The 14204-nt window shown below is 38.4% G+C and overlaps 1 protein-coding gene across 1 annotated transcript in view; it reads right to left on the bottom strand.

Moving 5' to 3' along the window:
* Positions 1-12351: 12351 nt before the first annotated feature.
* Positions 12352-14204, bottom strand: part of LOC136884229 (UDP-glycosyltransferase UGT5) — a 41488-nt gene continuing 39635 nt past the window's right edge. The window contains exon 5 of the mRNA XM_067156289.2: positions 12352-12995. Within this exon, the coding sequence (XP_067012390.2) occupies positions 12713-12995 (283 nt within the window). The 3' untranslated portion in view covers positions 12352-12712. The remainder of the gene's footprint in view (positions 12996-14204) is intronic.

Raw genomic sequence — 14204 nt, 5'->3', positions numbered from 1 at the left:
GCTGGAGATGCAGGTGGAAGGAGTGAGAGTAAGAGCTAGACCCAGAATAAGATGGTTGAAATGATCAAGAAGAAACTTGGATTGGAACACAGTTAAGGAAGAAGAATGGCAATTGGATAGACGAAGATAGAATGGTGCCATTAGCACCCCAACCCAGCAGAAGCTGCACAATATAACATAGTGTCCACAGAAATGTTTTCTCAAGTTTCCCTGACTTTCCCTGACCTACAAAGAAAAATTTCTCTGACTCACGAAAACTGAACGACAAGTTAATTCGCCGAACAGCATGTGTTACAAGGAACAAAAAAGAAATTCCAGCCTCCACCATTCCCATAACTGGCTTAAAACTCTCATCGGGCGAGTTGGCTGTGCGGTTAGGGTCGCACAGCCGTAAGCTTGCATCCAGGAGATAGTGGGTTCGAACCCCACTGTCGACAGCCCTGATGATGGTTTTCCGTGGTTTCCCATTTTCACATCAGGAAAATGCTGGGGCTGTACCTTAATTAAGGCCACGGTCGCTTCCTTCCCATTCCTAGGCCTTTCCTACTCCATCATCCTAATCCAAAGTACCTCGGCGTAACGCTTGACCGAACCCTATCTTATAGAAAGCATCTTGAAAACCTCGGATCTAAGTTGAGATCACGTAATAATATTCTGTTTAAATTGTGTGGAACTTCATGGGGTGCTTCAGCGGACACATTACGACGCACTGGGCTTGGCCTTGTGTATTCTGCAGCTGAATACTGCTCTTCAGTATGGCTTAACAGTTGCCACGTGAAGTAAGTCGATGTACAACTTAACACCACCATGCGTATCATCTCTGGTACTCTGAAGCCTACCGCAATGCACTGGTTGCCAGTCCTGTCCCACATTGCTCCACCAAGCCTGCGACGTTCAAGAGCCCTTGTTCAAGAATATGATAAGATCATATCCAATCCAACTCTACCTATCCACAGAGATGTTGCAGATCTCTGGAGACAAAGGCTGAAATCCCGTAAGCCACCAATGAAAACAGCTAAGAATCTAATGGATGCTGGTTTCAAGTTAAAAGAGGAATGGAAAAAGCAATGGATTCGTACAGCTCCAGAGTGGCCAAGCCTCTTTAATCCAAACCACGCCCCAGCTGGTTTCAATTTGCCAAGAAGAACATGGGCAGCACTAAACAGGTTTCGCACTAATCGTGGAAGATCTGCATTCTCCCTTCACCAGTGGGGCTTCGGGGACTCTCCAGTGTATGATTGTGGTGGTTTAGTCCAGACCATGCATCATATAATGGACGAATGCCCTCTGCGTGCTTATGGTGGAGACCGGAAAGACTTTGCTGATGTCTCAGAATCCCTAGTGCAGTGGTTAAACAATTTAGATATCCATGTGTAATTGTTCCCTACTTACCATGTATTCTTTGCAGGTTTTTCTTTTGTATAATATTGTATATACTTGTCCATTCTGTAAATTCCATACGCTTAATAATAATAATCTCCATAAGACCTCTCTCTGTCGGTGTGACATAAAGCAAATAGCAAAAATAAATTCTCTCTCCACTTCCTTTTTTTCAATTATTTATAGAGAAACAATTACACTCATGGACACCTTATATATAAACAAATTGTTTAAAGGTAACATCTAGGCCTAACATATACCTTTATCTTGTCATTTCCAAGGAACAAAGTACAACTAATTTATTAATGGAGTAATTCAAACATGAAAATAAAATTATTTTACCACACCAGTCTAATACTATTTCATGTGGATTTAAAGCACTCTTGAGATCAAAATCAATTAACTTGTGTTTCTAAGGTAGGTGAATATAATGAATTCTGATCAGTCTAGGTCTATATTCAAAACAGTTTTCAAATTTGAAGACAAATCAGTCATAGGCACCATGGGTTTCTGACTTTGAAATCTTTTGAGGAAAGTAAAACTGAAAAATATATCAAGTTCACATATAATAATCCAAACATTCATGTAATAACAAATTTATTTAAGAGAAAAAATTTCAAAATTGCATTTTCCACCAATAACAACATGAAACATAGTATTTTCAACCATGATACAATAAATCTCTCAGAAAAAGATAAATTTTTTGATTCCGGTATATATAAACTCACATGCTTTGAATGTAAGAATACATACATAGGACAATCTGGCCGCAATTTTAAAGTTAGATATTTGGAACATGTGAATGCTGAAAAACATAGAAGATTCTCAGCAATGGGATCACACATGACTGCCACAGGTCATAAATTTACCAACATAGAACAAGACCTGACCATCATAACAAAGTTAAAAAAGGGCAGCTTAATGAACACATATGAAGACCTGTACATTCATCTAGACCAACTTGTAAAGAAAAATGATAACCTTAATGAGGCTGTAGAATATAAGAATCCATTATATTATCAAATTCTAGTATATTTGAAAATGCTTGAGAAGGATCAAGAAAAAAGAATTGGAATTTCTCCACCTACAGATAGCCCTACAACTTATTCCTCCTCAGTTGAAGCTATAGGTGACAGCAAGGAAGTTCTTGACACACCTATATCCCCTGCTCCTCCACCTCCTCAGGTGCAAGAACAAGGAAGAACGCATCATCAATATTACACCCGGCGCAAAACTGTGAAAGAATGACAGGAGTTACTGTTCCAAAGGAAAGCAGGCTTAATAAGATTTGACAACTAGGAATTAGTTATATTTTCATCTACATTAATAATAAGAGCCGCACTGTGATATCAGGATTTCTTCATTTCGATAATTACTTATAAATTGTATAATATTTTCATGAATTATTAAGAAAAGAATATTTATTAGGACAATTTCTCTATGGAATATTGTACAAGTGTTTCCTTGACGACTGCTTTCTATTGTAGAAATAATTTATATATTTTCTCTTGAGTTATTTGTTTGTTTTAATCTTGTCAATCTTATGTTAATTTCAAGGACACTTCCTCTAAAGCATTACTTTGTCAATTTTATATATTTTTCATCTAAACAGTGTTATGTGGCTGAAGATGTTGATAATATATGAAACATGTACCACTTTTGACCATTAAAAATTGCCTTAAGCAATCATTGTATCGACTAGGTGGAAAATAAATAAATACTTCATTGTGAATCATGTGTGATCAGTTATGAAGGTTATTTAACATGGGTCTCCCTTCTCATCATGTGCAAGGCATTAGGTCTCATTTCATTTTACAGATATCCCCTCTGTCGTAGCATCATAATCTGATTTCTCAGAATTTAAAGTGAGCTTTGGAGGGATAATTTATCTATATCCTGAACTTCTTGTTTACTTGTAACTAAGATGGCTCAGAAGTCTGCATCCCACAAAAAAGTCTTATAATGTCTACAAACATTACATTTTGTGAGAAAATACAACTCCTGTAATAAACTTTAACATTTTTTTATATCTACCATACAGTATTTGCATAATATGTATTTGCAAGTGGAAAAGAGAAATTCAATGCTGATATGATTAAGGCAGCAGGAAGCATTGGACTACAGTGGCTATACTGAGAGCTCAATGCCACATGGAAGGATGAAAGGTTACCTGAAGATTAGCAACAGGGAAGCATTGTACCATTGTTCAAAAAAGGAAATAGGAAGAAATGTGAAAATTATGGAGGTATAACCCTATTATCACATGGGCTAAAAGTAATGGAGAAAGTCATAGACAAAAGACTGAGGGATATAATAGAAACACTGTTAAAGGAAGAACAATGTGGCTTTAGATCGAATAGATCAACAATAGAATTGATATTTACAGTGTGAACGATATTGGAAAAACATCTGGAAAGGAACAAGGAAATTATCTTTGTATTTTTTGATTTGGAAAAAGCTTATGATGCAGTTAAGAGAAAACATGTAAACTTATGGGAATGCCTACTGAAAAGGAATGTACCAGAATCATTAATTAACAAGGTAAAAATGTTGTATCGTAAGAGTAAAAGCAGTGTACAATTGGGGAGTGGTGATGGAAAAATTTTAATACAAAAAAAAAGGTCTCAAGCAAGGAAGTGCACTGTCACCATTATTGTTTATTATGTTGATGGATGAAATCATAAAACGTGTAAAACAGAGTATCAGTAGTGATGAAGTGAATGCTTTGGCATTTGCAGATGATGTGGTGATTTGGGGAAAGGGAGAAAAGGAAGTACAAAGGGGACTGGACATTTGGAATGAAAATCTGAATGAGTTTGGAATGGTAATTAGTAAAAAGAAAACTGTAGTCATGCACTGTAGAAAAGAGAAAAAGAGAAGCCAAGTGAACATAGACGGAGAACGGTTAGAAAATATAGAACAGTTTACATATCTGGGTAGCATTATTAATGGAAGTAATGAAATGAACCCTGAAATTAATAACAGACTAAGTGAAGTTACAACATTTTATTATCAAGTCAGAGAGCTTTTTTGGGATGACAAAGTACCCAAGAGAAGGAAGAAATTAACATTATATAAACAGTATTTCAAACGAATTGTAACATACGGACTAGAAATGCTGGTAACTAATAAGAGACATGACAATAAAATCCAAGTAGTAGAAATGAAACTTTTAAGAATATTGGTTAAAAAGACAAGAAGAGATAGAATTCAAAATATTAAAATCAGAGAAGAGCTAAATATAGAACCGTTAGTACAGAAGATACAGAAAGCAAGACTGAGATGGTTCGGACATATAAAAAGAATGGGAAAGGAACGGGTAGCAAGAAGGGAATTGGAGAGAGAAGTTAAGGGAAAGAGACTAGTTGGAAGACCGAAAAGATGGATGGATCAGATTTGGAAGGACATTAGAGAAGCTGGATTGGATGTGGTGGAAGTAATGGAGCAGGAAAAGTGGAAGGACAGAAAGGTGTGGAGGAGGCTTGTTAACCACACCCGGGCAACTGAAGTGGGACATTGATGATGATGATGATTGCCTGAAGAAATTGTGGAATTCTTTAGTATGATGAATTTGTTTGCTGATGACACCAAACATTGAAATAATTTACAAGATCTTTTAATGACCGATTTGGAAGGATAAAGGGTGATTACGGTAGTGATTATTGTTTTAAAAGTAAGTGCAACGTGGCAACCATCCCCATTACAGTCCCATTGCAACTAAGATTCCTCTCCATTTATTAGTTCAGATCTTACCTCCTCACAGTTACCATTCCTTCACTTGAGAACAGTAGTATTACAGTAGAGTCTCGATTATCCGACTTAAACGGGACCTGGAGTACGTCGGATCACCGAAAATGTCGGATAATACGGAATCACTTTGAAAATGAACTAAAACAAACAGGAAGGCTGTACTGTATTATGTTTTACGGGACTCTATTTATTGACTTATTAATTCAATTGTACAGTAGATGCAGTACTCTTTTCTTACTACGCCTGTAGCCAGGTGCAGACGTCTTGGCTTGGGCTGCAAGAGTTTTGATGTCAGCATCTTGAAATTCAGCCCAGTCTCATCACAGTTAAAAATCTGATCACCGGATAATCCTTCAGCAAGAATTATTTCTTGAAATTGTCTTTTAAATTTCATAACCTCATCGGATTTATCTGACAGTTTTTCTCCACAGATATTAAGCTGCCCAATGCGTACCGTTTTTTCCACCGATCAAGCCACCCAGCACTGGCAGTAAAATTAGGGTCCCTTTATTAAACTCCTTCTGGATATACACTGCCATTTCTTGCAGAACGGGGCCAGATATTGACAAGCCCTTTTCCTGGTTTCTAGTGAACCAAAGAAATAGTGCTTCACTTACTTTTTCATACTCACATTTTTCATTGTTTTTTTCTAATTTTCAGTGCATCACTTGTTGCTCTGATATAGCACCACTTTTCAATTTATTCCCTCGTTGTTTCCAGTCTCCCACTGTAACACGTCCAACAGCATAATCTGAAGCCACTTTTTGGAGAGTTTCCCCTTTGTCCAGTCTCTTTAACCCACTCTACTTGTCTTCCACAAAAACAATCACTTTCTTAAGTTTACTCGCCATACTCACAGAGGATATGAAAACTATAACATCCGCACCCAACCAATACTACATTGAACAGTCCTACCGCATGACTGCCAGTGCTTGTCCCACAGTCGCACCCTCCACACCCCGTGTCCCAGAATTGCATCCACCTAAAGTTCAAATTAAGACTACCAGTGTCGAATAACACGGAGTGTCGGATAAGCGAAGGTCGGTTGAGCGAGACTCTACTGTACTATTGATATAAAAGTACAGTTCATAAGATCAATATTTCTAATTTCAATATTTCAATTCATTTCAATATCTTTTGTGGTCTACAGGGCCTCTCATATAAACTCAGGCTGAACGCATGGTGTTTGTACTCTATGCTATGGCAGATGCTTCAGCCGAACTTATGTCACCCCCTTCTAAATGATGCTGGAATGTCATCCTTCCTGGGTTATACAGGCATTGTATCTGGTAAGCACATTTTGCCTGATATGAGTGAGTGCTGCCACTCTGATGTTTTCTTTCAGTTCCTCCAATGTGTGAGGATTTGTTCGATACACTTTTTTTTCCATTTACCCCACAAGTAAAAACCACACACTGTTAGATCTGGAGAATGAGGGGGAAATACACCAGCACTGATCACTCTGTCTATAAACTCTTCCAGGATTGTAGGAAGGGAATCTTCAGCTGTAGGAGCAGGGGCTGATTCTTGTTGAAAACACCCACATGTTTTTTCTTCTTCCGTTAACTGATGGAAGAACGTCATCAAAATGTCATCTTGGTACTTCTCTGCATTTATTGTCATCTCAGAAAAAAAAAGTCCAATTATTTGTCGTGCACTAACGGCACACCAAACACCAATCTTCCTATCTTCTTCTTATTCTTTTATGACCACATAGGATCACTTTAGCCAGTCCGTCGTTCAGGTCTCTTTGAAGGGATTGTTCAGGCTTTGCAGTCCTCCCAGTACTTCTTCAGACGCTCCGATCTTTGTGCCCTTTCCTTAGTTGAAAATATGCGTGTTGTTGGTTTGTTTTGTGTAAGGGTAAAGTGGAGGTTTATATTCTTGAGTTTTGTATTCAATTTTATCTTATTTGTGGTGTCTTCTGTTGTAAGGCCTATTTCCTTCAGATCCTCTCTTACTTCTCTGATCCATTTACATCCTGTTGTAGTATTTTTTGAGATGAGATTGTGTTGTACTAGTTGTTTCAGACGTCTCGAATCCTGCATCCTCATGATATGTCCAAAGAATCCCAGTCTCCTCTTACGCATAGTATCTGTAATGGGTTCTAGCTCTTTGTACACGACTTTGTTAGATATTAATCACCACTGCCCATCTTTCTGGTATTTTTTGTTGATGCAGGTTCTTCCAATCCTCCTTTCAGTTTTCTGAAGTCTGTCAGTCTTTGATTGTTTATTCAGGTAAAAAAGTGTTTCTGCTGCATATGTAGCTTCTGGTTTTATAACTGTGTTGTAGTGTTTAATATTTGTATTTATTGATAGACATTTCTTTTTGTAGATATCCCATGTTAATTTTTGTGCTTTAGCTAATCTATTTGTTCTTGTTTGGATTGAGATTTTTTCATTTAGGTTGTGTGTTATTACTTCTCCAAGATATTTAAATTGAGTTACTAATTTTGATTTTATTACCATTTATGGTAACTTTTTTTAGTTGTGTTGGTTTTTGGGGCATCATTTTGTTTTTTTCAAATTATATTTTGGGGCCAATTTTATTTGAAATGTTTTGAAGTTCTGATATCTGGGTTTTTGCTTCTTTTACGTCCACTGCTAGTAATGCTAAATCGTCAGCGAAACCCAGGCAATTTGGTTTGATTTTTCGGCCAATCTTTATTTTAAGGGGACATTTCCTAAACCATTCCTTCATTATCATTTCTAGAGCACAATTAAATAATAGTGGTGAGAGCCCATCTCCCTGACATAGTCCAGTTTTAATTTTGAATGTCTCTGATGTTTCACCCCTAAACTTCACTTTTGATTTGGTGTTGGTGAGAGTCAATTTTATCATGTTTATTAATTTGGGGTGTAGTCCAAAGTATCTTAAAATTGTAAACAGAGATTCTCTATGGATGCAATCATAAGCGTTCTTGAAATCTACAAGTGTTATCACCATATCTCTGTTTCTTCTCCTGTTATAGTCCATGATCAACTTAAGACTCATGATCTGATCAGGACAACTCCTCCAGGGTCTGAAACCTCCTTGATATTCTCCTAGTTCTTTCTCAAGCTGTAAATGTATCCTATTAAGGATGATAATTGAAAAGATTTTGTATGTTATGTCTAGGAGCGAGATTCCCCTGTAGTTATTAGGGTCAGTTTTGTCTCCTTTGTTGTGCACTGGGTGAATGAGGGCTGTTGTCCAGTGTTCTGGTAGTTCTTCTTTAATCCAGATAGAGACAAGTTGTTCATGGAGGGCAACTTTTGCTGATGTTCCTGCATATATCCAGATTTCTGCAAAAGGTTTGATCTTCTCCTGGCAATTTTGTAGTTTTTTAATTTATTCAGAGCTTGGTAGACTTCCTTTATTGTGGGGGGATTGATGTTCTCTGGTGGTGTTTTATCGGGGTGTTGGTGTCCAAATGAAGGCGTTCTATAGGTTCCTCACAATTTAAAAGCTTGCTGAAATATTTAGCCAGAATTTCTGCATTGTCTGCAGAAGTATTTGTCATTTTAGAGAGAACCTAATTTTTGACAACTTTCTTCTCCATTGAGAACGCTGACAAACGGTCCTGACTCATTTTAGAGTGCAGATAGGTATTAATTAATTTAACTTTAGGTTAATGAGGCTATGTTCTCCACATGCCACTGGAGATAAATATGGCGGTAGTCATATATTATTTACATTAATTTCCTATTGTGAAATAACTCAAATGATGGAAATAATTCTTGTTATAAATATATCAGTTTCCCATTAAATTTATGCAGTAATACAAAAATTATTGATGTAGAATAAGTCTATAGTTTTGGAGCATTACAAAAACCTTAAAGTTCTATCGAATTAATTTCTAGACAACACGTGTAACGACAGTCTTCAATATTGCATTGTAAAGAGGAACGGTCCGCCTTTGTGGTATAGTGGTTAGTGTGATTAGCTGCCACCCCCGGAGGCCCAGGTTCGATTCCCGGCTCAGCCACGAAATTTGAAAAGTGGTACGAGGGCTGGAACGGGGTCCACTCAGTCTCGGGAGGTCAACTGAGTAGAGGTGGGTTCAATTCCCACCTCAGCCATCCTGGAAGTGGTTTTCTGTGGTTTCCCCACTTCTCCTCCAGGTAAATGTCGGGATGGTACCTAACTTAAGGCCACGGCCGCTTCCTTCCCTCTTCCTTGTCTATCCCTTCCAATCATCCCATCCCCCTGCAAAGCCCCTGTTCTGCATAGCAAGTGAGGCCGCCTGGGCAAGGCACTGGTCATCCTCCCTAGTTGTATCCCCCAACCTAGAGTCTGAAGTTCCAGGACACTGCCCTTGAGGCGGTAGAGGTGGGATCCTTTGCTGAGTCCGAGGAAAAAGCCAATCCTGGAGGGTAAGCAGATTAAGAAAGAAAGAAAGAAAGAAGGAAAGAGGAATGACCCAGCGAGAAGAATGTGGGGTGATGCAATAGTGCCGCCACATTGACGTACTAAAATCGCCGTGCCACGCGGCTAATTGAGTGGCTTTGGAGTCTGGCGTGGTATCTTGTCGCGTAAAGTGTCATTTGATTTGTACAAGTGAGCAGTGAAAAACAAATCAGAGGGGGAACATTTTTGATAAAGCGAAGAAGTGAGAACAATAGGCTATATTTCTTTCGCGACGAATAGGCAATACATAGCTTAAAATAATAGGAAACGCATTCGAGAAGATAGAGCTGGTTTTCAGAATTCTAGAGTCAAAAATCACTAATACCAAAAAAAAAAAAAAAAAAAAAAAAAAAAGAGCTCCAGCCGAGCACGAATATGTAAAATGATTTGAAACTCGTGTATGTAGATATACTGATCACTCCGGTGACGATGAAGGTGCTCCGGTGTACCCATCAAAGCTTCCACAACGAAAATAATACATTTATATTTCGTCCTAATATTGACGTTAGTCTCTTTCCACATATATATTACTTTTCGTAGCACAGGCTGAAAGAGTGCTTTTGGACTCTGACATGGCATCATGTCGTGTGAAGTGTCATTTGATTTGTATCAGTGAGATCCATAAGTATGCTGTGAATAACAAATCAAATAGGGAACACTTTGGATAAAATTGTCGTGCGAAGAAGTGAGAAGAATATATTTATTTCGCAACGTGTAGGCAATAAATGAATAAATGAAAATCATCGGCTTCGTCATGAAGATGTATAGGCCTACGGCACATTTGCTTAGAATTAAGAAGTACAATTTCAAAGCCATTGTGACTAGATATTTTATTTCGACAATATATATCACGCATTACGTATTCTACGTCAAACCTACGGCCGAGACCCCGACACAGACCCGTTCGACCTTAAAAATTATTATTTTCGCGCCCCACACTGCACCACAGTGTGTGATAACAGCCTGTCAAATTATCATCACACTCGTGTAGTGAACAATGAAATAAGAACAAAAAACACCCAAATATCACTATAAAATTTGTCACAAATGGAACATAATAATTGCTTTTACACATATCAAGTGAAAAATCTGCGGCAAATTAAGAAATACCGTCGTTATTTCAGAAATATGAAAACATACTTAAGGCTTGTAGACAGGACTGGTTTATGTCGTACTCCGCTGCTGGTGCCGTCTTTTGTTACTTTCTTCAGGTCCAGGGCTAGCACCGTGGAATGGGAATGCTATGTCTGTAGATTCTCATTATCTTTGTCCACATGACTAGAGCGGCCAGTTCATACAGCAAAATGGAGGTCAACAGAAAAATAGCATGATCCCTGGAACAATAAATATTTTTATTTCTGTTCGAACGAAAGTAGCTCGATCCCTGGACCAATAAATCACTAGTCCACTGATTTTTTCTTATGTACATTGGCCATACCATTTTGTCGCCTATTAAATATTGCATATCGCGATACAATTCAGAAAATGATGTCATTGACAAGTGAAGCAATGAAACGAAAGCAAAGAACTTCAGTGAACACATATCACACACGAAATTGTTGAAAGTGTAAGACAAAAGACATACATGTGTCACTGTGAGCGCAACACCAAATGTATTATTTTGTAAAGTGGTAAAGTACGTATACATAATATTCTCCAAAAATCAAATATTTCTTAATTTGCCGCAGATTTTTCACTGATATGTGTAAAAGCAATTATTATGTTCCATTTGTGACAAATTTTATAGTGATATTTGGGTGATATCAATGCGCACTATACCCCCAAAACAGCTTGTCACGAGGCTTCTGGATGTTTCAGATAACCTTACAGTTGACGGTTACATAACCAAATTTTACAGTATTGGAATAACTTACGGCTGTTACTGACAAATTCACACAGCGCTTAAAAATGTCTCTGTACACATTTGCATCTTTATAAAGAAAAATGCACTGATTAATAGTCGCCTAAAATAATATTCATAATCATTAATCGCAAGGACCATAGGAGTAAATCGATTTATTGGGATCGGAAATAAAACAATTCAAAATAAAGAGCATATTCTTTGACATCAAAGTCACTGTCCACCAAAGAGTATACTGTAGAGCAGGGCCTCTCAGGGTGCATGCGCCGTGCAGTGCACGGGCGCAAGGTGCAGGAGACGACTTCACTACGTTGACCAGAGTGCAAACCCCCACTCCACTTTCCCTACACCTGTCTCACCCGTTCGGCCTGTCTTCGCCTTCTCCACCTTCCCCGCTGATCCTCCCCTCACTGCGAAATGCTTATGTGCGATGAGCGGAGACACTGTTGTATGGGACAATGTTACCGGTGTTAAAACACTCTTCTTTCAATTTGGTTTGAGCAGACAATTTATCTTCTCTAGCTGTTCTTTTCCTTTATCTTTGCAATGATACCAGTTATACCTGGAACAAGGGACCGGCTGACAGCAATTTGAGAGCCTTCTTTAAATTACAATCAGAAATAGGCCTACTCGCACGCAATCTAGTTTTCGTACAAGTCAAAGCAGGAAAAAATACCTTTCACATATGCATGTGGAACCAAATATAGAAATAATCTTAGCTGCTTCTCGATGCAGCTTAGGAAAATCTTCTTTCGACAAATTCTCGTAGAATTTTAGCTAAGACTTTGTATTGGAAAATAGATCTTTTTGATTAACTTAGCACATAATTATTGTCCCACGGATTAAGCATTTGACTGTATCGTCACGACTGACAAAAAAATACGGAAGTTCCCAGTTCGATTGAAATGGACTTTCGGAAGTCTTTGTTTTCTTTGAAACAGGTTGCTCCATTATTATGTTGTCTTGCGCTTATCTATTTCAGTGATAAACAAGCCGTCTATCACCGAACGCTTCGTCGCTCTCAGCGCACTACACCATCCGAGTCAAGCCGAGACGGAACGATGCACAGTGCACGGAGTGTCTGCGCCTCGATTTGCACGCGTGAGATTATGGGTGTTTGAGAGACCCTGCTGTAGAGCCACTGCCTTCTAACGGAGGTACATTATACTGTATAGCAAAACTCAGGTGATACCTACACAGTAAATCAAAACTCGGTTACAGTCTAAATATTATGCGTTTGAAGAATTCGTATTAAAAGTTCAGTATATGTTACGCATACTATGTTATAAACTTGCGTGGCTACTAATGAACCGAATTCGTTGCACGAGTTCAATTAATTTTCTGTTTCCTTTTAGGTTTTCTCCTAAATGTTGCAGATATCTTCACTAATATGAAATAGACGACATAGAGACCAAGTCCTAAAGCACCAAATGTCACAGCCATCACATCTAATAGCAAGTACTGATACAGAGGAAGATCCACAGCAGCAGTCTTCATGTGACGAGCTCCTCGGTGCCTCAGTACATACTCCGTCCAGTACACAGCAGTTTCCATGGGAGACATCGGTCTGTCTCGAAATGCTGCTGATATTCTCTTCGCGTTTTCTGCGTAACTGTGAAGAACAAGAAACAAAAACCCTGTTTAAACACAAAAGAGTGATTGGGAATAAGAAATCTAAACAGTGCAACAAACTAATCTATCTTCTTAAGAGCTCATATCTGGCAACCAGCCTAACCGTGGTCAACTGTAATGGTTCAAATCCTGTTACAAATATTTCTCTGTATTATTATTATTATTATTATTATTATTATTATTATTGTAACTATTATTATTGTGTGATTCTATTCTATAATCTGATTTCGTTATGTATGAATTAATTATCGCTTGCTTTATTGTGTATGATGTATTGTGTAATATATATATATGTGTGTGTGTGTGTGTGTGTGTATTATCATTAAAAGAATGTAAAGTGAGACTTAATGCTTAATATCAGATATGTATATATTATTTGTGATACTACCTTTTAAAACATTGCAACACATATTACAATACTGCTACCTTAACTGTCGAGTCATCGCTCTGTCATTGTATGCATTTAGCGATGAGATCATTTTTAGGGAACACCTAGATCGCCTTAGGCTATTTCACCACAACCTGTAACATTTATAGCCGGATGGGAGTGACATCGTTGTTATTTTTGGAGATTACGTAGGTGTGACAACTAGTGTCTATATGTACAAGGACCAGTCTTCTACTGAGTCAGTCAGATGGATGGAGCCTTGGTCGATGGATAGTCATTTGGATGGAGAGGTCTCAGTCGGTCAGTCAGTTGGATAGTTCAGTTGCTTGGAAGCAGTTGGTTGGAAGGAGATGAATGGAAAGACTTGCCATACAGTCAATTGGAAGGAGACGAATGGGGGACAATGATATGGATACGTAATCGTCAGTGACCAAATGGATTATATGTTCGGAGTTTGTTTAGTGCATCTGTTCGGTTGAGTTCATGTGTCAGTTAGGTGACAGCCAAATATTGAGTTACCGAGCTCGATAGCTGCAGTCGCTTAAGTGTGACCAGTATCCAGTATTCGGGAGATCGTGGGTTCGAACCCCACTGTCGGAAGCTCTGAAGATGGTTTTCCGTGGTTTCCCATTTTCACACCAGGCAAATGCTGGGGCTGTACCTTAATTAAGGCCACGGCCGCTTCCTTCCCACTCCTAGCCCCTTCCTCCCTCATCGTCGCCATAAGACCTATCCGTGTCGGTGCGACGTAAAGCAAATAAACAAAAAAAAATATTGAGTCGTCCTAATGCAGACTAACAG

Source organism: Anabrus simplex, chromosome 12, assembly GCF_040414725.1.
Source record: "Anabrus simplex isolate iqAnaSimp1 chromosome 12, ASM4041472v1, whole genome shotgun sequence".
NCBI lineage: Eukaryota > Metazoa > Arthropoda > Insecta > Orthoptera > Tettigoniidae > Anabrus > Anabrus simplex.
This window is presented reverse-complemented; position numbering and strand designations above follow the sequence as displayed.